At 42.8% G+C, this 24,121-nt stretch overlaps 1 protein-coding gene across 4 annotated transcripts in view; it reads left to right on the top strand.

Annotated features, from left to right (window-relative positions):
- CCDC141 (coiled-coil domain containing 141) overlaps positions 1–24,121 on the top strand; it is a 160,796-nt gene that overhangs the window by 69,963 nt on the left and 66,712 nt on the right. For all 4 annotated transcript variants that reach the window (XM_084800292.1, XM_084800293.1, XM_084800291.1 and 1 more), the window contains 2 exons: positions 7,468–7,662; positions 22,893–23,065. In XM_084800292.1, coding sequence (XP_084656418.1) covers positions 7,468–7,662; positions 22,893–23,065 — 368 coding nt within the window. The remainder of the gene's footprint in view (positions 1–7,467; positions 7,663–22,892; positions 23,066–24,121) is intronic.

The raw sequence follows: 24,121 nt of genomic DNA, 5'->3' as shown, positions 1-24,121 counted from the left end.
GTGAAATTCTAGTCTTGGCTACTTTCGTCTGGAGAAGGGGTGATGACGGCTTCCGTACCGTTAGAGGACAGGGTTTGTTCCTCTGACAAAGATAGAGTGTATAAGCCCTCTACCCACAACTATAAAAGTTTTACAGGAAAAGTTTAAAATAACCATATAGGTTTTCAGAAACGCTTAGCAAAGAAAGTCCTAAAAAAGAATCTGTCTGTTTGTTTTGTTTGTTTGCATTTCCCCCTTAAATCCACAGCAGGAAGAGAGAATGAAGTCGACCCCGGTGCGTGGGTTCTTCTTCGTGAGTCATGTGATAGTGAACATTGGATCAGAGATGTTTTAACATATGATGGATTGCAATGTGAGTCACTCACCAAGAATAAAGACAAGGATTTTGCTTGTCATTGTGTCTTCCACGGTCCATTTCAAATCTTACAGGATTTATAAAACAGAATTTAAATTTTAGGCAATAGCCTAATTTTTAAAGAATCAAATGTGTTGAGTTTTAATGCTAAAACTACCATGATTTTACAATCCTGCCTTCATTTATTGGCATTATTATAGTGCGTTCTAAGCTACTTGTCACCTGTTCCTTAGAACCTTATAAACATTCTACATCGATAGTCATGCATCTGACTGGTTAGAAGTATTCTTGCTTGAAAATAAAACTTTCCCATTCTAGCTGTAAAAATTATGATTCAATGGATATGAAGTGAACCAAAAATATGTTCTTACAACTTTCCCAGAAAATATTAATGGGTTTTCAACCATTGTTCTAGTTTTTATCTAATGAAAACTGTGGGCAAAACACAATAGAAACCTCCCCTCTATTAGTTTAACTTGTTTTTTATGTAGGGGAATTTTCTATATGATGTTGAAATCACAAGCTCATAATTTCACCCTATGGTTAATTTGCGTATGTTTAGACCCTCAAGGTGACCCCAGCAGGTCTCTAACAAAGGAAACACTAAGCCCTTACAGGCCATTAATAAAACTACTTCACTGGCCTATAGGCCAAAATGATCGTAGATAAGTTATTTCCAATAAAAATATTTTGGCCAGTCAGGCTTTTATTAATTTTGATTAAAAATGGAGACACAAATCTGAATAAAGTCATAATCAACTAGGAAAAAATGTTTGAGGAAGGGCAAGAAATCTAAAGAACATAACAGAGAGGAGACACTGAAAAACAAACAGTGATTCTCAGAGAACAGAAATTTTGGGAAAACACCCCCCCCCCCACAACACACACACAATTTCTCACATAATTAAAATCCTAAAACTAAGGGAGAACAAGTGGATTTACTTGGGTTCTTTGTTTTGTTTTGTTTTGTTGCTGTTTTGCCACTTCTCTGGAGATTTGTTTATCGTGTGCTTTATAGGGTTTACGGTTGGCTTCCATACTTTACTGTGCCGCACAGCTGTTGGCTTCAGAGCCAGCAGCAATCACCTGCCCTGTACCGGTGAGCTATGGGCTCCACTCAGTGGCCAAACAGTGGGGAGAATGAGAGAAACCAGCAACTTCCAAGCAGGGGGTTTTGGGGGGCGGGGAGTGCTGCTTTGTTGTTGTTGTTGTTGAGATGACAGAAAAACAGTCTAGCTCATAATCAGAAATTCATTTGGGGATATCTGTCATTTCAATGAAAGCATATCAGTCGAGTCCCAGCAGGGTTATTTATGAATAATTAGGCTAATAAACCAAATTTGGGGAGCACTTCAAATACCAGAATGTGAAGCACAGTGGATGAGCCATTGAGTTAACACAAACCACTGCAGGGGCAGGAGTACCCGCCGAGCGGTGGCACCAACATCGATGTGCCCGAGAAACAGAACCCCCTAAAGCAAAACTTTTGCCTGGAGTTACTAAGCAAGTTCGGAGTAAAAAGTGTTCTTCCAGGCCCACGTGCTGTTCATTTCCAGAATTCTCTACCTGAAGGCTAAATTGCATGTTTCTTTGCTGCACAGTTGAGAGAGAGTTCTTTCTGTATGCAGACCATACCTTTGTGGGAACGCGCCACAGGAGGGCACAGTTCACACGGCCTCTGGGCACTGTGTCCTGCATGTGTGGACAGTGAGGGAGGTTTTTTCCCTCTATGGTGACCCCACAGTTGTACAGGTCAGTGTGAAGTGCTAGGAAGGGAGCATGAGTGTGTGTGTGGGGGGGGGCTGCAAAGTAGCTACTGTCCAACTTGACATAACCAGAATTTGCCCTTTCTTCCTGCTTTCTGCCATCCTTCCAAAGCATAAACATTTCTTTCAAAAACATGCCTGAAAGTCGACTTTCAAATGTTCTCTGATTGAAATTGCCAGGTTTGTTTGTACCATCTGCTAATGCAATCATGGAAAATTCTGATTTTTCTGTCAACGAGTTAATCCTCCTGGTGCTGAACCAAACGGGATCCTAGATTTGAGACTGAACAAGAAACGGTCTGCGCGCAATGAGGTGGCCTTGGGATCGGCCATGCTTTGGGGAGCGGCGCGTGCACTCAACATGTGCGTCTGCCGCATCTTGTTTTGGCAGTGATGGCCACAGTCAGTCTTCCTCGGTCTCTTACACGTGCACTCCCTATTGCAGTTTGTCCGTCTCCTCTAGCTTCAAAATTACACTCTGAAGTCAAGCACAGAATGAAAACGCATCCTAAGGTATTAAATGATCAGATCCCCGCCTGTGCGGGGAAGTTTGGTGTGAGGAAAAGCTTATTAAACATACAGCAATTGTTATTTCCTTTGCTTTTCAAATTGAACTAGTGAGCATATTTTGCTTTTTCAACCTACTTAGTGGCAATCCAGGACTTCCTCTGAAGATCTAGCCTAGGACTATAACAAAAATAAAAGAAAGAAATCGCTCCACCTTCTTTTCTAGTCACACTAATCCTCTTTTAAAGCGCCCTTTCCATCGAGGGAACCTAGAGAAGCAATTTCTATGGCAAATGGAATACTGAGTGGTACAGTTTAAAAGGGCTACTACTGTGCGTGATAAATGAAAATAATAGAGTGGCCCAGAGAGACACCTCGAGCCCAGGAGCACAGGCTGCCACTCGGCTTTGTCGGGTCAGGAATATGCACACGCTTCTGTCTAATTGGAAAGCCAGGGAGGTGGCAGACCTTGGCTTCTGCTGGTGGGGACACATACTGGAAATGCTTTATTGCAAAGTGACTGAAACCTTGTGAGAAATTTAACACTTAGGAGACAGCGGGAATGGCTTAGCGAAAACGAACTAAGGTTTTCTTCATTGGGTTCTTCCAGCCTTGACAAGGTTGACAACTACATTTTTTTTAAAAAGGGTGATGGATTCAGATGACTGCAAAAAGTTTTATATCAAAAGTAAATAAATAAATAAAACAGTAAAAGTGTCCCCTCAGATAAATGCCCAGGGAAATATATCATCACAATGGTATAGAAATGCACCAGAAACTGCCTGTGAATTGCCCAACGAAAACAGAGTCAATTTTCTAAGATTGAGCAGAAAGCGTGGATGCACCCAGCTTCGTTTAATGCCCTCGGAGTTCATGTGAGAATGTAATTAAGAGTGAAAATAGATAAGAGGCTGAACCTGGGTCTTTGAGTTTCTTTGGAAGGTCAGGGCGCACTCTTTCTAGCAGGATTCAAAATAGCAAGTGACAGTGGGGCTTTCCACAAACGTGGCTCTGTGCCAGAACATTCTCTCTCACGTGGTTTTCAAATTTTACCCTTAAGGCAGATGTAGGAATATTTTTGAAGAACAGACCTTCCTCTCCTTCCTGGTGCTGAGACGTTTGGCAAATGCATAATTGCTCTGAGCCCTAGCTTCCCTGTGGCTAAACTGTGGACTACAGCTTGGGCCTTGCAGGGGTGGGGGAAGCCTAGGTGAGATGCTAATGAGAAGCACTTAGCGCAATGCTCCCGCTTGTGAAGGAGAGGCAGGGCTAGTCGCCCTTTGTTGGGAGTCAGTTCAGCATCCTAAAGCTGCAAGTGGCCCAGCAGAAGACACGATGGCCATGAACCATTTTTCCACATTCTGATTTCTTCTGCATTTCCCTTATACGAAGCATGCTAAGCAATCCCCAGGGTCCCTTCTCACTAACGAATGCAGAAGGCTCTAGTCACTTCCAATTACAAAAAATTACCTGCTTTATTCTGCGTCGTCATGCATTAAGTATTTCTTCTCCCGAGTTCAAGATTAATTGGCCCACAGATCTTAATGGGTTACAGAAATAATGGCACAAAGACTGGAGATGGATGGAGTGGGTAGTTAAATGTACAAAGAAAGACAGAGCTGAAGAGAAGGCTCAGTGGCTACAGTACATTTCATGTGAGCATCATCCTGGACTTTGGATCCCCAGAGCTGCATGCAAATGGCCTGTAATTCCAGCCTAAGCAGGTACTGGCAGTGGAGCCCAGAGAGCAGACTAGTCAGCAGCAGCCATCAGTGAGCTCTGGGTTTGATTGAGAGACCCTACCTCAATGAATAGAGTAGAAGAGTGATTGAAAATGGTTCTTCACCTCAACCACAGACCTCCACATACACTCACAGATGTGTGCTTACACATGTGTATTCAAACATGCCGAAAGCTACCAATACATAGACATGCATAGCACAGCACACATGTGTACATAAAAAATAGAAAGAAATGAGAGAGAGGAGAAAGAAGGGCAGGTGGGAGGAGGGAGAGAAAGATTATAGAGAGAAGAGAAGAGAGAGAGGGAGGGAGGGGGAGAGGGAGAGATGAAGAAGGAAAGTGGGTTAGCAGGCGAACCGGTAGGCAGTTCAGGGCCTCTTAGTCACAGCTGTGTTTCCCAGCACAATTGTACCTGGACAGTTGGACCTCCTGAGATGATTAGCACACAAAGGGCTTCTTGGTCAAGGATGTTTACCCACGTATTTCACATGATATCACCCTCTAGAAAGGTCTGGGCACATACCAGCATAGCAGACATTTGAGAAGTGCTGGGACACAGAACCCAGTTGGGGAACATCCCATCACCCTTAGCTCAGAACTGGGGAAAACGGAAAATTCATTCATGGAGATCAAATATTAGGTAACGGGGGTCACCATAGGATTGACGGGAGAAAGTAGGGCTGATCCTCAGTGAGGGCCGGTGTGTGCGCCGGAGACTGTGACTTTGGGAACATTGGTTCTTTCCCAGCATGCCTTTGCTGGGTTGAAGGGGTGGGGTGGGGTGGGGCTATTGGCCATGCTTTAGAGAGGGCCACTAAGAAGTATAGTCTGTTCGAGTAGGGACATGATGACCTTTGTAAAAATCTTGAGAATGCATGTGGCACAAAGCCCATGTCTGTGAGCACAGCTTTCCCAGTCAGTGAGAAGCTGGGAAAACTTGGGATCTGTCTCCTCAGTCCCCTGGGAGGGAGCACGGCACAGAGAACCGTGAACTAGCCTCTGTGGCCCTTCTTACGGTTATGTCGGCGTGGGCAACACGCTCGCCTGAGTCTGTAAAAATACTAGAAGAAAAATATACGCCGAATCTGAGGGTTTTTTGACGATTGCAGTTACAAGCCGTATTTATAGTAGGCTGTTCCCACTCTTCTTCCTTCCCCCCCAATTCCAGTGCTAACCCCTTAACCTACCTCCTTTCTCTTCATAGCCCTCAATCAAAATAGTTTTCTTTTGAATAAATACTGAAACAAGTTCCATGAGCGTTCCAAAAAATATGTACAGTTTTTACTTTTAAGACCCGCCACTCATTGCTGTTGAAGATGCCACCATATTGTTTATGTATATTTAACGTAGTTCCTAATATAAGAATATAGCATGGCTGTATGAAATAGCAATTTACGTATTGCTAAAGAATGAAGCTACGTTTTCTTCTTTCATTACAGCCCTCGATTGTATCAGGTATGTAGTATTCAGCATGCCATTTATGGAAACTGTAATAGCAATGACCCTAAATTAGACTTATTATATACAACACGATACAATGAATGTAATTTAGTAACAGGACTTCTTGCATAGCGGACATGCCAGGACAAAGCCAGGCTGAGATGCTTGAAGTCTAACGTTAAATTTCTTCTGCTTCATGAACTGCCCTGTGTTTTACTCAATGTCATTTGAGATGGGTGTCAGAAGACACACCAGCAAGACAGCCAGCCGTCTTAGAGATAATTACTGTTTTTATGAAGCTAAATCTGGCATCGCTCCAATTTCAAGAAAGCTGAACTCCCTCAGGAAAGTAACATAAATACTAGTTTATTCAAACTTGTATTTTCTTCCCTATTGGTTGTATGTTTTAATTCTCATACCACATTAAAAAAAAAAGTGAGTCCAGGACAGCCAAGGCTACATAGTAGCCTAAGAACTCTAAAGCTACTTCTCCTCCTGACATGCTTATATATATCATTAAGTGTGACACATTAATACATAAAACTAGGATCAAGAAGAAAATACTGCATTCTGACGGGCTTTTTTATATTATGATGAATAATGAATCTCAGTCTTTCTTTCTGTGTTGACTAACACAAAAACAATAGCCACAGACATGCGATTTTTCTCCGTTTGTTGTACGTTTTTGCTCCATTGACAAGGACAAAATGAGTTAGAGGCATCAGGAAAGGAGCTGACCTGCGTTTAGGGTGATCCATCACTCCCCGTCATTCTCCCAGCTCACATTTCTTCTTCTGGAGCCTGTTTTCTGTATCTTTTTCTATCATGACTGCACATTGGTACTCAAACCCACAATGTAGCATTCACTTCTACACGGTTTATTAGACTTTATGATTGGTAAATATAATGATAGATTTCAAATACATGTTCCCCAAATCTTATCAGGGATTTCAAAGTAGGTATCTTAGTTATAACTTGAAGTAATAGACAGGAAGACTGATAAACAATGGCAATGCATTTCTTATGCTTCTGGAAGATTCTGGAGGTTATAGACAGGAAGACTGATAAACAATGGCAATGCATTTCTCATGCTTCTGGAAGATTCTGGAGGTTATAGACAGGAAGACTGATAAACAATGGCAATGTATTTCTCATGCTTCTGGAAGATTCTGGAGGTTATAGACAGGAAGACTGATAAACAATGGCAATGCATTTCTCATGCTTCTGGAAGATTCTGGAGGTTATAGACAGGAAGGCTGATAAACAATGGCAATGCATTTCTCATGCTTCTGGAAGATTCTGGAGGTTATAGATAGGAAGGCTGATAGACAATAGTGGTGCATTTCTTGTGATTCTGGATAATTCTGGGGGGTTGGAAAGCTGATGTCAGGAAGAGAGAAGGGTTCTGTTCCGATGAGGGCTCTCTCCTGGTTTGCAGACTAACTCCCCTGTGTGTTCTCATATAGCAGAAGTTGAGGTGGGAAGCCTAGTCACAAAGGCTTTGCCCTTTGACCTAATGACTTTCCAAAGCTCCACATCCTAAAACCATCACATCTGGGGATTCTACGTCAACATTTGGATTTGGGGACAGAAGTACAAGCATTCAACTCATGCCAGGGTCTGTGTGCAGTCACTCAAGAGAATCTTTTCTTGTAGGAATGGAATTCAGCCGTAGAGAAGCTAAAGAGCCAGGCCCTGGGCATTCTACTGTCAAAGAACTTGCCAGAAAAGGAACAACTGCAGCTCTCTAACCAGAAACTGAATCAACTTCAGGAAGAGTTTGGACAGCTCATGGTGGAAAGGAAAACCTGGTTGACAATGGCAAATGACTTCTTTACCAGTGCTAACAAGGTCAGTGTGAGGTCAAGATGACAGTCTCAGGCACTCAGGCTAGCCACTAAGAGACTCACTATGGCAACTGGCCAGGGCACATCACAGAGGGCTACTAACTGCCATGCGGAGTCGAACTGATAGAAGCACAAAAGAGTTGTTGAAACAAGTTCCTGTTGTTGGCTGTTGGTTGGTTTTTCAAAATTAATAGGTTGTGTTTTGGTGTGTAACAAGTAAATTTTTCTTTCTTTGTTTTTCAAGATAGAGCTTTTCTATGTAGCCTTGGCTGTCCTGGACTTGCTTTGTAGAGCAGGCTGGCCTCAAAATCACAGATATCCTCTTGCCTCTGCCTCCATGAGTGCTGGGATTAAAGGTGTGCACCATCACCCTCAGCTATGAGTTAACTTTAAAAATGACTCCAAAGGCATGTTTGGTGGCTCACACCTTTAATCCTAGAACAATGGAGGCTGTGAGTTTGAGGCCAGGCTGGTCTGCATGTTCCAGGCTAGCTCTATAGTGAGACCTTGTCTCAAATAAAACACAACACAACAGCAGCTGCAACAACAACAACAAAATAACTAAAATATTTTTATTTTAGAGCTGTCATTGATTTGTGTGGGGGAGACACTATTATCCACATTAAAATTTTTCTCATACAGATGAGGGAATATTATAAAGTATATCAAGTTAAAAAGAAAACAGTGTTACCAGAACACCCTTCTGTTGTTTGTTTTAAAGACTAGTTCAGACTGGCCTCTAATTCCCAGTAAGGATGACCTTGATCTGATTTTTTTGTGTCCATCTCCCTAGAGCCGAGATTGCAGGCATGCATCACCACACCCAGTTTATACAGTACCAGGGATTTGTGCATGCTAAGTTGCAACTCTACCACTTGAGTTACATCCCTGATCCATTTTTGTTCTTTTTAAACATTTTCTTTAATTATTATTAAATTATTGGGTAGAGATATATGAATATTAGGTAGGTGTTATTATTAGAAAAAAATACATGCACATTATTTCTTCTGAAAATGAAACCCTAAAATCAGAAACTGCCTCACATCAGCCATTTTGCCTTGGCCTTACATTTTTAAGTAAGGTGGGGGTGGGGTGGGGGGTAGTGCTTGATACAGACAATCAGTGGACCTTCTTTTTTTTTTTTTTAAAGATTTATTTATTTATTATGTGTACAGTGTTATGCCTGCAAGTATGCCAAAAGAGGGTATCAGATCTCATAGATGATTGTGAGCCACCATGTGGTTGCTGGGAATTGAACTCAGGACCTTTGGAAGAGCAGCCAGTGCTATGAACTTCTGAGCTATCTCTCCAGCCCAGTGGGTCTTCTTGAGTAGGAGAAACTACCTAAATAGCTTGATTGTTGCAGCAGGTGGTCCTGGGGGCGCTAATGCTTATGAGTTAGCAGTAGGAAGGTGTTCAGTCATAGAGTGGAGTCTTTGTGAATAGGATTTCCAACTTACCTGCTGCTACATGGGAACAGAGAAGTTATTCCTCAGCCCAGGAGGTGGTCCTCATCACAGAGGATGAGGTGCCCCTTCTCTTCCTGATTTCAGCCTTCCAACCACCTGAACCATGAGCAGTGCATCGCTCTTGTTTATGCTCATAGGTGGTGGTCAGTGTGCGTGGCTGGTGATGATGCTGTTTGTATGTTTTTGACCTTGTAACATAGACCTCCAGGCACTACACCGAGATTGTTTAACCAGTTAGTTTTCAGCGATTTGAGTGTAGACAATGAAAGAAACAAGGTGGGGGAGAAGGTCCTGGACGCTTACGTACACTGTGCCCTAAAAATCACAACGCTGGCCACGGGGTTACATAACTGTGAAATTCTGTACTTAGAAAGAGCGGTTGAGAATCTGAGTAGTGAAATTCGAAGACACAGAGGATGGAATTACAGCAAACCAATGAAAGAAGTTGTCCTTGGTTAATTGGCCTTTTTGGGGTCTCACTGTTTTAATACAGGAAACAGAGGCAGCGTAGAGCTGGAGATAATGAGCTAAGTAGATGTGCGTTACTAGTTATTTTTCTCTTTAGCAGCCCAATTTTTAGCTAAGAGGTGATGATATTTCCATTACACCGTTAACCCACAGAGTGAGTTATCTGCTTTCAAGTCCGCTGTGATTGTTGCTACGGGAAAGAGTGAAGCATGTGTTTCTACAAACAGTGCTTCTAGTGGAGGCTGCATGGCCACAGCCTTGAAAACGTAGCTGTGTTTTTCTCTTTCTCATTCTCTTGTTCTCTCACTGTTTTGGTGTCTCTACATTCATTATTTGGTACCTTGCCTGGCGCTGTGCCACCTGGCTTTACTCTCAGGCTCTGAGGGAACTTGTAGTAGTTTGAGAGGGTGAGTTGTTGGAGGAGAAGAGGAGGAAGGTAGGAGAGAGGATTGGAAGCGAAAGACAAGAGTAGATGCTTTCTGAATCTCATGCCAAGAATAGATTCCTAGCTTTCCCATCTCATTGTTTGGCGCCACAGCAGGCTAACTCTTCACGTTATGAGGTCAGCTGGCACTGACTCCAGCAGTGGTACCAAATGGTACTGGGAAAGGTTCAGAGTTCTTTCTTACTTAAGGAAGTTATTTCCAAATTAAAAGCTAACAGATTGATGTGAGAGATGCTGGATTTGGGAACTGCGGCAGGACCAAGCGCCAGGGTTTGTAAAGTGGTTGGTCAATCGTGCACCTACATGCATTGCTTCTGTGTTTTTAAGGTAAAATACACGATGAAATCACATAGGGAGTAGATCTGTGTAAGTTAAGAATCGAATTCCTCTTATGACTTAAATGTAGCAGTTTTCTTTCTGATTCATATTTTAGATACTCCAAATTAAAAAAAAAATATTACCATGTTACCCAATCTTGGCAAGAAATTCATAAATAAATCTCTAAAAGGCTTTTAAAAATTATTATAACATCAAAAGTCCTTAAAATAATTTTCTGGGTTAGAATTTCTGTATATACTAGTAAGTGGGGCAGTTTTTAATTTACATCATCAATTATTTATCTTGGAAGTGCTGCGCTTTCCCTTTGGAAATTGCCTGTGACGTGTCTGAAGGACACTGGGTCTCCTTGCTGTGAGCACTTGCGTTTGTGGATGAAATCGTGCTCCCAAGTGCTGAGGACTCTGAGAGTTTGTCTGACCTTCAGGCTCTCATGCCGTCCTCTCATGGATGCTGACAGAAGGCATATGGTTTCTGGGTCAGTTCTGAATGAAGACTGCAGCAAAGCAGTAGCTGGGGGACAGCATGCAAATGAGCTGTGTATGTCCCAGATCCACCATGGGTGACAGAGATAAGCACAGGCATGCATCTGTCCCACAGAGGAAGGCATGAGGCGAGCAATTCTCAGCCCAGGGAATCTGCTGTTGTATAGCAAGCAGTAAGCTAGCATGTTCTTTGTCTGAGGTAGGTGTGTGTGTGTGTGTGTGTGTGTGTGTGTGTGTGTGTGTGTGACGTAACCTCAGAGGGGAAGACTGCCCACACTGAGAAAGGAGTCCTGCTAAAGAGGTCAGGGCATGCATTGTTGGCACACAAGAGAGAAATGTTACCCAACACACACACATGCACACACACACACACACACACACACGCACACACACACACGTGTGCAGACCTGGCTGCTAGTGCTGTGAGGGAACACAGAAGGCTCTGCCTGATGACACTTCCCCATGGATTGTGCTTCTGACCCATGTATTGCTACCTCAGTAAACAAACTCATTGGCTGAGATTATTCGTGTTATGTCAAATGCCAGTGAGCAGAACACGGTGGTGCTGTGGGAAAATGACACACTGAGATGATGTGAGTGTTGGCTTACTAGGACATGAGATGGGGGCATTAAAATATACTGTTTGAGGTGCTGAAGAGATGGCTCAATGAGTAAGAGCAGTTGGTGCACAAATGTAGGGAGTTCAGATGCCAGGATCCTCATAAGAAGATGGGCACAGTCCTGTGCGCGCCTGGAACGTCAGCATTGTGGAGGGCAGGGAAAGAGGATAATGGGGACTTAGTGGCTTTGGCTTAGCTTCAGGTGACTAGAGAGTGGAAAACTTGACATCCTCCTCTGGCCTCTGCATACATGTGCCCATACACCACCCCCATATACCCCCATACACCCTCCTGACACACACACCACACACACAAAACACACACCTCACACACACACACCCACACACCACACACACATACCCACCCACCCACACACCACACACACACCATACACACACACACACACCACATACCATACACACACACACCACACATACACCATACACACACATACACACACCACACACACACCATACACATACACACATACCACACACACACCATACACACACACACACACCACACACACACACCATACGCACACACACACACACACACCACACACCATACACATACACACATACCACACACACATACACCATACACACACACACACACACACCACATACTCCACACATACACACACACCACACACACACATACCCCATACACATACCACCCCCCACATCCCCCCACCACACACACCCCACACACACACCACACAGACATACACCACACACATCACAGACACACACCACACACAGACCATACACACATCACACACATACAACACACACACCACACACACACCATACACACACCACACACATACAACATACACACAACACACACACAACACACACACATACCCCATACACTACCACCCCCCCACATACCCCCACCACACACACCCCGCACACACACCACACACACACCACACACACCACACACACACCATACACACACACACACACCACACACACCATACACACACACAAATACCACACACATACCACATACACACACACACATGCACGTGTGTGTGCACTGCCACACACACCCCAAATAGTATTTTTCAACTTTGTGTAAGTAGAAAGGAATGAATGTAGAGCTTATCTATAGAATACACAGTGCATTTTCATATCATATATTCTATTTAGACAGCTTTCTACCATGTTTATTGTTATAATCATTCCTCCTTTTCCTTTCATTTTCATTCATTCCTCTGTACCAATTCTAGGTTGAGTAAACAATTCATTTATTGAAGTCACTGAATAAGTAGTACAATAAATCCATAGCAGTATTAACCTTCATCATTAGGAGTTCATTTATTTAGTGAATGAGCAACCTTGCTGTGACAGGCACTAGGCTAAGCCCTGAGGGTATAAAATTGAGCAAAATGTGCAGAAGAGCCATAAATCAGTACAGCTTTCGTTTTTTGAGATCTAGTAAGCTCTAAGAATTACCTAACTGTCCACATGTCCACACTTAGAACACCTCCCCAGTGCCATTGCCTTGTGGCTCCAGGAACCCAACTGATACCTTGTCGTTTTCCTGGGAGTTTGGAACAATAACTCAAAACTCATGAATCTGTCTCTCAAGCAGAGAAAATGTGAGCAGTGGACTGTTCTGGAGCAATGGCTGTTGGAATCTGGGCTTAGCAGCAGGTGGCAGTGTTGAGACACGGGCCTTGGGAACGTTGCTACCTTTGTCCTGGACCAGCCTCTAAAACTCAGTCAAAGACCGAGCCATGCCACCTAAGGGGATGACACATTTCCCTTTCAGAGTTTCCTACAAATTAGTGTTGATGGTTCATAGTGAGTAGTAGCTGGCTGGAGAAGAGCCCCCCATCCCCCGATACCGCTCTGAATTATACCCTCATAGCTTGAAACATGAGCGTGACATCTCTTACAGAACATACCTTGATCCCTCCAAGTTTTTAGCCTTCCCAATTGTAGGCTATAATGTAATATTGCCAGCATTTTCATGGAAATTTGTTAGTATCTATAGACCATCTAAGACATACTTATAATTGTTCGGGGTTGTGATTGGGTGGAGCAGGGATGAATATCTAGTGTGTCTCAAGATTGGAAGAGAATGAGCTTTTGGTTTATGCAGAAGTTATGACCGAGCCCAAATCTGTCAAGTATGGCCCTTGGATTATCAAGTTTCTCACTCATACCTTCTGCCCTCAGACACATGATTTCTCAGGAGAAAGCAAGCAGGAAAGATAGGCCAACTTCATTTCATGAACAAGGTCAGGTGGTCAGTATGAATGCAAAGGTGAAGTAGATTTAGGCATTTAAAAAAAAAAAACCTAAGGACTCATACGAAACATAATGACCCAGCTTCCAGTGCCTCTCCTGTCACTACTGCAAATGTTGTGCCTTTTAGAGGATGTGGTTGCTTTTCAAAACAATTACAAGACAGTGATGCCTGAAGCCACATTTCTGTTTGACATGAAAACAAAATAATTAAGCATGACATTTGCTGTACTTTTTTCCATTTACATATTCCTCATTTTACCATTTAAAAATAAATGTTTTTTAAGCACATTGGTGGAAAACAATTACAATGGTTTAGTTATTGAACAGATTGAAAGCAGAAATATGCCTAGATAGAGAACCTAAAAAATATTATTGAGAAGGAATTTCTTAAAATGATGTAAATAAAAGCTGGAAATTATACTAATTGGTAGAAAAAATTTTAAAGCTACTTTTACTTGTATAATTCTTGAGCACGGTGTCTCAGAGTTCTTTTTAAAAGGCTTAAGTAACTGTAAGTGTGTCTGTGCACATTAGTGCAGGTGCCCAGGGAAGCCAGGAAGGGGAGTGCCATCCCTTGGAGCTAGAGTTACAGACAGTTGTGAGCTGCCTGGCATGGGTGCTTGGCAACCAAACTCTGGTCCTCTGGAAGGACAGCATGGGCTCTTAACTACTAACCCATCTCTCCCGCTCCTTGGACTCCTCTTTTTAAGAGCTGCTTCTTTTCTCTTACAAATGCCTGGGACACTTGCTTTCCTATCCAGCTTCTTACACCCTGAGAGTGTGTTATATCCCACTGTGTCCCTATGCCAGGTAGGTACCTGAGTGAAGCCAGTGGCAGCTGTGGCCTCAGCCTTCCAGAGCTTCATGGGTAGCTTCTAAGACAGACTGACGCTATCTAGGGAAGCCGTGATGTGTTAAGTCCAATACAGCGGGGAGCACTGCACAGAGCCTGCTCAGCATGAGTGTGTTGAAGAAGGTAACAGCCACCAAGTGACATTGTTGGTAAGGATGACACAACAAAGGGAAGAGAAAATGCTAGAAGATGCAAAGTCAGGCCATGCTTGGGAAATGTAGGCTAAGTCATTTCTTGAGATATGGAATAGAAGATCAGGGCAAAGAGTGACAAAAGCAGCAAAGGCAGCCAGGGCGTAGTGAGGAGTATGGACACTATGTTCAGGAGTGTGTGTGTGTGTGTGTGTCTGTGTGTGTGTGTGTGTCTGTGTGTGTCTGTGTGTGTGCGCGCACATGCATGCACATTTACAATACATAATGCTTATATATTGTATATATAATATTGTATATATAATCTACTATATATGTAGTTGTTGTTATTATATATAATTTACTGTATAATATGTAAGAAAAAAGTTTAAGAACTTGAAAAGATGATAAGTCAAATCTCAGCACAAAAATTGATGATAATCTTCATTGGCGCTACCCTCCTTCTACCCCTCTGAGACAATGGTGGCTGTGTGGTTTAGACCTTTTTACTTTAAAGCTCAGAGGTCAGGTTGTTTAAATCTCAGCAAATAGTCAATGAGACTGAGTAAACTATTAGTACAAAAGTACTAAGTATATGACGGAAAATAGAAAATAAGGGATGTCTTTAGCATCATTCATCACAAGAGTCCTAAGCCCACTTCAGGCTTAATTGTTTGAGAGTCAAGATATTCAATTTTTGGGGTAGTATAGCGCAATAGTAAGGTATTTGCCTGGTGCTTGTAAGGTCCTGGGTTCTACCCTCCAATACTGAAAATAGGAAAAGAGATAATCAATATTAGTCCTACTCATTAATAAGTACATTTTCCAGTAAATTTGTCAGTGGACCTTTAAGTCATGAATGTATTCATTGGGTGTCCTTCCATGCGCACTTCTAAACTACTATATATCTCTTTTGGCAGTGAACAAATTCAGCCTTGTGGTAGTCATTCTGTATTAGATTTATTTTTCTTTGCCTAATTAAAATTCCTTGAGGCTAAGGAGCGTGTCTACCTCACTTTGTATTTACCCAAACAGACTAGTGCCTTCTAGTTAATTATCTGAGCCATTGAAAGCATGAAATACAAATGGTAGGATGGCTGGCCTGAGCACAGCAGCTCTCACCTTCATCGGAGCAGCTGTAGCCACTTGTAAAACACCTTCAAGATGGGACCCACTGATTGTTGATAGTTTCTCATAGGAGAGGAGACACGTGTCATTGGCCCTTCTCCTGAGGTTCCAGCCACTGCTTCTTGTACCCCTCTATATAGTTTTCCCCTAAATAATGCACATAGCCTCATTGTCTCAGGGGGAGCTCATGGATATATTGTGTGCGGCAAGTTAAGTGATGGAAAAAGATTCCATCTCTGAAGCTAAGGGAAGGTTGCCATCTATGCTAGGGTCAGACTTTCCATGGATTGGCTTCCTTGTGCTTGTCCATGCTCCTTTAAGTGTCCATGTTCTCTAAGTAAGCCCAGCAAGCTCATTGGTTTCCCATGATGGACCTTGAGAGGATTCTACTTTGATCTATCCGACATAGTATGAGTAGACATTTGTTCCCATCTCCCCGAGGAAAAGTGCATACAACAAAGAAAACTGTACTGCGCTGTTCATAACAGATTATGTTGATCCAAAGCATTTGGGATAAGATCTGTTTGAAAGGGGACATAATCTTACCTACTGCAAAGTCCCAGGAAAACACATTTGCAGTGCAACTTCTGCATCCTACCTGAGAAGCTACATAGAGTTATACAAAAGAAAATATCACATGTGTCACCCTTCCAAAGTCTCTCCAATGACGTCATTGACTGCTTATTTCTTAGTATTCCCATGCTATTTCTCACTGTGTGTGTGTGTGTGTGAGAGAGAGAGAGAGAGGGGGGGGGGGTTGTCTTAATCATCTTTGTATGCCACCTAGTGTTCAAAGTTGTTATGTGTATGAGTGAATAAGCAACAGCTGGTTATATGGTATATCAGTTTAGTTTTCCAACTTGAGTTTTCTTTTCCAAAACAAGTCTAATGATCCCGTCTACTTCAGAGAATATCTTTTCACAAATTTTTAGGGTTGGTGATAAATTGTATAAGCATTTAAGGGTATAGTTAGAGTATAAAATAGATGGGTAGGACATTAAGGGAAAAAGTTAAAATATTTATTAGCATGACTGCTAAAATAACATAGTGGACCTTGGAACCAGGCTGGGCATGAATTTGGCCTGACACATTTACTAACTGCGTGGCTCAGACATTTACTTAACTTCCCGCTGCACCTGGCATCTTGATTTGTAAAATAGAAATCCCAATTCTGTATCCTCACAGGATCACCAGACTGTCTAAATAAGGTGATACACAGCCCATGCACAGCACAGCTAACCGCTTACCGACTGCTGGCCACCGTTCTGCCATTCATGTGCATTTCATTGAAGATTTACTTATTTATTACTTAAACAGTACTCTGCCTGCAGGCCAAAGGAGGGCACAAGATCTCATTATAGATGGCTGTGAGCCACCATGTGGTTGCTGGGAATTGAACTCAGGACCTTTTGGAGAAAAGCCAGTGCTCTTAACCTCTGAGCCATCTCTCCAGCCCCCATGTGCACTTCACAGTGCTTCAGGCCCTCTAGTGGGGCAAACCTTCCATTCAGCAGAGTCGAGTCTATATGGTCCATAGATGTTGCTGGATATTTCTGCAAGGGATGAAAACAGAAATGACTTCTACGTTATTTCCCATATGAGCAGCACAAAGATCATCCTAAAATCACTTAGATCAATTAAGATAAAAGGGGAGGGGAGTGACTAGATCTGAGACACCCAATGAGTCTCTACTTAATGAGCCTCATTTCATTTGTAAGGTGAATTTGCCTCAGGAAGACTAAGAAATTAGCATGTAAACTTCCTTCACTCTCTTATTAATCAAATGCTGCTGATATAGGCATTCAACTCAAAGCTTCATTTCCAGTATTTTTCAGCTTATGAAGAAAACCCGCTGAGCAACAGATGGCTTTAAGCACAGCTTAACAGGACCACTCATCTTCCCTAAGACTAGAAGGCATAGGGGCGGGGCAGCAATACAACTTTGAGAAGCAAGAAAGTGCTTGAGGGCATTGGGTAATGTGGGAATGGAGGACGCCATCTTCATGATTGGCAAGCTGGAGAGACTCTGGCCATGTCCTGAGTGAGTCAGGCCACCAGCCTGAGCCACCAGCAGATGTCTCAGGTGGTGCTTAGGGAAGGAAAGTGAAGATGTGGGTCCTTGTATAAGCAGAGCAGATGAAATCTGACTCTGCAAAGGTGATGGAAGCAGGCACTCTGGTCCAGGGCTTTTTTTGTGTTATGTGTCCATGGTTGATTTTCAGGGTGTGCCATTTTGTTGTTATCTAATATTGACTCTTTCTGCATTTAACTATTCAAAAATCTAACGCCGTTATTTATCAGCATCTTTGTGACCCGGCATGGCAGCAGAATTAATGGCTCTTAAGTCATGAATCTTTTAGATATTTAAAGAGAATAAAACATGCCGTTCTCTGATACCATCTATGTTTGATTTGGTGCAGTCGGCCTTGGGTCTGCACTTAACAAAGGGAACAGGAAAGGTTTTTATTGGCCCCTTCAAGAACAAAAGCCAAGCAGTTCCTTAATCTTTTCCAAATTAGGGCTCAGAGGAGCTGACCTGCCTCTTCCTTATGTGGGGAGACAGAGCAGTACCATGCAAGATGGTTCAAATGACTAGGATCCAGCAGGAGAAAATACTATCCTTGCACTTTTATCTTTTCTTCTCAGCCTAGTCATAAACGTTTTACTCACCCTGGACATATAAGGTTTGGAGAAGCAAGGGTCCAGGAAAAGAAAAGCCAAGGGGGAGGAGACTTTAATTCCAAGAGAGTTTGTATGAGGCTCACAGTGTTCTTACTGCCAGGAAGATCTTCTGAACTGTGTTTGCAACAGAGAAAATCCAGTATATCTAGTTCCCTATGGATAGGGTACATAGAAAAGCAGTCTGTTCTATTCTGGGATAAGTGAAATAAGGAACAAGGATTCTTAGATCATTTCTGGAATTAACAATGGCTTTCTCATCAGATTGTACACGGGAATGAGAGAAAGAAATTTTGCATATAATTCAGTCAGTAATAGAGAGTATAATCCTGAAAGAAGAATTCTTTTAAGCCCCAAAGGTTTAGCTCTTATTTTTGCACCTACAAGAATGACTCCAATTATGCTGAAACCTAAGTTAGTTTTTGTCAGCTTGACAGTAAATAGAGTCATTTTGGAAGCGGGACTTCAGTGGAAGAGTCGCCTCCCTTAGCCTGGGCTGTAGGCGTGTCTTTGGGTCATCTTCTTGATTAATGGTTGTTGTGGGGGATCAAGGCCACCCCGGGGCCGGGGATCCTGGGTTGGATAACAAGGACAGCCAGTAGCTGTGGTCCTCCATGGTCTCTGCATCAGTTCCTGCCTTGAGCTCCTGCTTTGGCTTCCCTCAGCGACGGACTTTGATCTCTAAGATGTCATAAACCCTTTCTCAAGAGTTTGCTTTTGGTCTTGGTGTTCTATTGCGACAACAAAAAACTAACTAACACATTAAGTAAGGAGTCCCTTTATGGTATCCCTCCCGTCTTACTCCTAGGTTTTCTACACATTTTTGTGTTAAGCTACTGAAAGAAGGAAACCTGGCATCTTCTTTATGTTGCCATAGTTTATTATTTGCTTTATTATATAGAGAAAACCGTGAAGTGTATCTCTATCTTGGTCTATCTGAAAAAAGACTGTGGAAGAAAATCCGGCTCTTTTGACTCCAAGTTAACGAGTTGCCTTTGCTTTCGATATATGGCTCTTGCTTCTAGTTCACCTTTGACCCTTTAGTTTATCTTCATTCTTTGGGGAAGTCACGCCTTTATCATAGCATCATGACTAAGGGACAGTGGCATTTGCACCTGCATCTAATAGCCTTGGAGTTTGAGCTTCTAACTCCTCTGAGATCTGGGGTAAGGTCACAGGAGAAAAGAAAGCCCATAGGATGAAGGTCAGACAGCAGGCGGCTGTGCCCTTCTAGAAGATTTTAAAGATGTGTTTGATTGATCAAGATTTAGAACAGCAGCTAACCGCACCACACATATGCCATCATTCCTGATTATTCTAATTTTTCTTTAGTTTTCAAAGCAACAATAAGCAGCACTTGGCTAATTATTAAAACAGAATGGGGTTAGGTTTGTAAACAAGGAAAGGCTCCTTGAATTCTCCATCCCTCCTTCATTCATCCAGGGATACTGAGACTTATTTTGAAAGGAAGAAAGAAGACTGCATCCTGACATTTACATGGAGACTTTCCACTTAGCTCTTCCTTTGGTGGAACTTGGGGTTTGGCAATCCAAAGTGTCAATATATCATGCAACAGTTCACCGACCTTAAACTGTAAGTGGGAATGAAGGGACTCCAAAGTAATTTTAGCCATCAGATGTTTGCCGCTGTAGGCATCAGCTTTAAATCTTAACCCTCATTTAGCAGGGAGCACTATGTTATCCTAGATGAGCAACCCCAGATTTGAAATAAAAAGCAAGACTCCAGAAGCAGTGTGTGTTCCCCAGAGGTGTTTTCGTTAGGCACGGAAGGACCTAGCACACCAGAAAACCACATTACTAGCATCACCATACCGCTGCACTTGGCTCTGTGTCCAACTGCAAGAGGAACATAGCCAGGCAAGAAAGGATTCTTAGGTATCAATGCTTCTTTTACAAGCTTACGTAGCTAGAGAGAACAAACCTGAAAGACATGAGGACATTGGAGGAACAAGAAAGCCTCAACATATAAGATCATCTGAGAGATTTCTGTACATCCCGACTCTGTCCAGTTTGAATTTGGCTGTTCACACTGCTTCCCTAAGACAGTGCCTGAACCCAGGGGCACATGCTCCACGCATCCTCACCTCCACTGTTGGAACCTTCAAACTGTCTTCTATGAGAATCACCTCAGCCTCACTTCTCTGCCTCTCTCGCTCTCCACTAGTCCACCTCTTCTTGTCTCTGATGGTCTGATTCCTCCCCGGCAGTCTTCTGTGGGGTGTTCCTACTCCGTTCCCAGGGGTCCCTGCCCAGCTCAGTGGATTCCCACTTAGCAATACAGAAAGGCTGGACTCCAAGGCTTCTTCTGCACTCCCTGGTACTCCATGCTACTATGCACTCTTTGGAATTGAAGTCATCTTTGGGGTGGTATGGACCATTCTGCAGAGTGGTTTCCTCTGGTACTGCTGAAGGGAAGAGGTACTCTCTGGATGTTCAGCTTTTCCTTGACTCAGTTCACTCATTTTCTCTCTAGGCCAAAGGTCAGAAATGGACAATCAGGAAACCTACAAAGACTGGACTCCGCCTTACCTTTTAAAAAAATTACAATGCTCCTTTATTAACCTTATGTTATCTTGTATAGCTTTTAATTTTATTATTTCTAGATTGCCTGCACAGTATGTTTACAGTGTGTGTGTGGGGGGGGGGTGTAGGGCATGTACAGCAGGTGAGTGTGTGTGTGTGTGTGTGTGTGTGTGTGTGTGTGTGTGTGTGTGTGTGTGTGTGTGTGAACATGAATGCAGGTGCCTGTAGAGTCCAGGAGAGGATGTAAGATTCCCTAGAGCTAGAGTTGCAGAACCCAGGATGGGCTCTGGGAACAAAACTTAGGCCTTCTGCAAGAACAGTGTGCACTCCTAACTGCTGAGACGTCTCTCCAGCCCAGGGCTCCTGTATCTTAATGTCACCTAAGCCTCCATAGCCAATGATCAACTCCTTTATGTACCATGTTCATTGTCACCTAAGCCTCCATAGCCAATTAACAACTCCTTTATATCCCATGCTCATTTTGTAAACTTCATCTAGTGTGTTGGGCAGTCGGTCTGTCTGCCAATGCAGAAAGAAAATGGAGGAATTTAAAATCTTTTTTTTTTTTCTGAGACAGAGTTTCACTATGTAGCCTTGGCTATTTTAGACTAACTTTGTAGACCAGGCTGGCCTCGAATTCACAGTGATCTGCCTGCCTCTGCCTCCCGAGTGCTGGGATTAAAGGCGTGCACCACTACCACCCAGCTTAAAATCTTATTTTTAAGACAATACCTTGAGCAGAAGTGGCTGGAGAGATGACTTGGTGGGTAAGATCATTGGCTGCTCGTGCACAGGACTGGGATTCAGCTCCCAGCACCCACATGGCCTCTCATAAACATCTATAGCTCCAGTTCAAGGGAGCTATATCCTGTATCGTCTTCAAGTCTCCACAGGCACCAGGCATGCAAGCATTACAGATATGGAAGTAGGCAAGCACACCCATATACATAAATAAAAACATTTAGCTGGAGAGGCGGCTCAGAGGTTAAGAGCACTGAGGTCCTGAGTTCAGTTTCCAGCAACTACATGGTGGCTCACAACCATCTATAATGTGATCTAATGTACTCTTCTGGTGTGCAGGTGTACATGCAGCCAGATAAAGCAATGTATACATAATAATAGATTAATATTTTAAAAAATTTTAAGCTTTTTTGGAAAGAGCTTCATTATAATTATTATGATTGCTGTATATTCTTATTGCGCATATCAGAAACTATTACTTTGGTCCCACTCTTCACACTGTTCCTGAACTGAATTGTCATCCTCTCCTGTGGGCATATGGATGCCTCAGATGGAATAGACCAAGGTCATGTCTTAAAAGGCAAGGGGAAAAACAGTAGTAGTACTTTCTGGGTGTCTCTCTCTCTAGTGTTTCAGGGTCAAAGTGTAGCTCATTTGGAGTTTTTCTTTAAGACTTATTACAGAGATATTCAAGTCATGAAAGGCTATTAAGTTTTTAGTAGCTCATCCAGTATATGTGTACAGTATAAAATATGCAAAACACTGGTCTGACTCTTTGAATTTCACACTGTTTTAACTATCCGTGCCATACAGGTATTGTCTCAATATACATGATTTTTGTCCATTTTTTGGTGTTGACATTTATTTATGTTGAAAAAAGCTATAAGTTTCTCTAAGTGGGGACTGCACAGCTGTTTTCCAGAACTAAGATTTTGTTTTTGTTGTTGCTGTGATCAAACTATGAAGAGTTGAATGGACTGGTTTAATTGCCAGTGTTTCGTGTACACATTGATGTAGAGTTTTAAACTAGAAACGCAGAAAATGAAGGTATGTTTGTTTTTTTTTTTGGCAGGCATTTGATGTACTTGGAAAAGTTGAAGCTTACCTTAAGCTCCTTAAATCAGAGGGTTTAAGCCTGCCTGTCTTGGCAGCAAAGCATGAGGAATTACACAGAGAAATTAAAGACTCCACAGCCGAGGCTCTGCAAAAGGGTCGAACCTTAATCAGCCAAGCAGACTCCTGCCGGTGAGTAAAGTCTGTTTTATCCCCAGCATAGCAAGCTTTTTCACAGTTTCCACAACCTGGCCAAATAAATAAATAAATAAGTTGCACAAGGTTTATTTATTTTTCTTTTTTTTTTTTTCCTGCTTGTGATGTTTGGCTGCATTATGATGTGGCTTAAAAGGTCCTATTGAATTTTGCTCGGCAGTGATTCTGAACAGAGCATTGCTCACCCACAAGTGAAGCCGTGGCCTGAGCTCAAGGACTTAGAGATGCTAAAGCTTTGTCTCTGTATGTCTGAGGAGGGGGAGGGGAACGCACAGGGCAGGGAGGGGCTTTGTGTCCCACATCCTGGCGCCTCCATGCTATCCTTCCTACCTCAGGTCACTAGCCTTCTCTATTGTCCCATTTTTCCTGACCTTGCTATTTCACCAAACAAAACCCCAAGTAAAAGGTAACTATGACTAACAAAAGCTCACATTTAGTGAGAGCCCAGTACGTGCCAGGCACTGCGCCCAGGGCTTTAGGGGCATTCTCTCATTAATCCACACAGTGACTCTATGAAACACATGCTCAGGATGTTTTCCTTCCACGTATAAGGTAACTAGCACAGAGAGTTTAACGTACTAGTTTGTGGCAGAGACACCTTGTGAATCCAAAGGCACAGGCTACAGTTTCCATGCTCTTGGGTAATGTACCAGGAAGATCACTACAGTGAGCATGTTCAGTGCATACCTCAGGAGGAGCTGATCATTGGCAAGGCATGAGGGGAGAAGCGGGCATTGGGAAAGAGAAAGAGAATGCAGGCATTTGGGAAGTATGTGGATTTGAAGACAGAGAGGTGATGGAGCAGTTCTTGGAGCGGATATCAGCCTGGAAGACATGAAGATGCCACTAACATTTGAACAGAAGGAGATAAAATAGATTTGTACAAAGAGGCTAAACCCAGCTCTCGTTTTCCATATCTGCAGTATCCTTGAACTCAAAATTCACAGTTGGAGGAACGGAGCAGGTGGGATGTGGTAAACAGGGCTTCCTTTCCTTTTACCCTCCTGTTTGGCTCCTTTACATGTGACTGTG

The sequence above is a fragment of the Acomys minous genome, assembly GCF_964271855.1.
Source record: "Acomys minous genome assembly, chromosome: 10".
NCBI lineage: Eukaryota > Metazoa > Chordata > Mammalia > Rodentia > Muridae > Acomys > Acomys minous.
The sequence above is the reverse complement of the archived record's forward strand: the minus strand, read 5'-3'. Positions and strand labels throughout refer to the sequence as shown.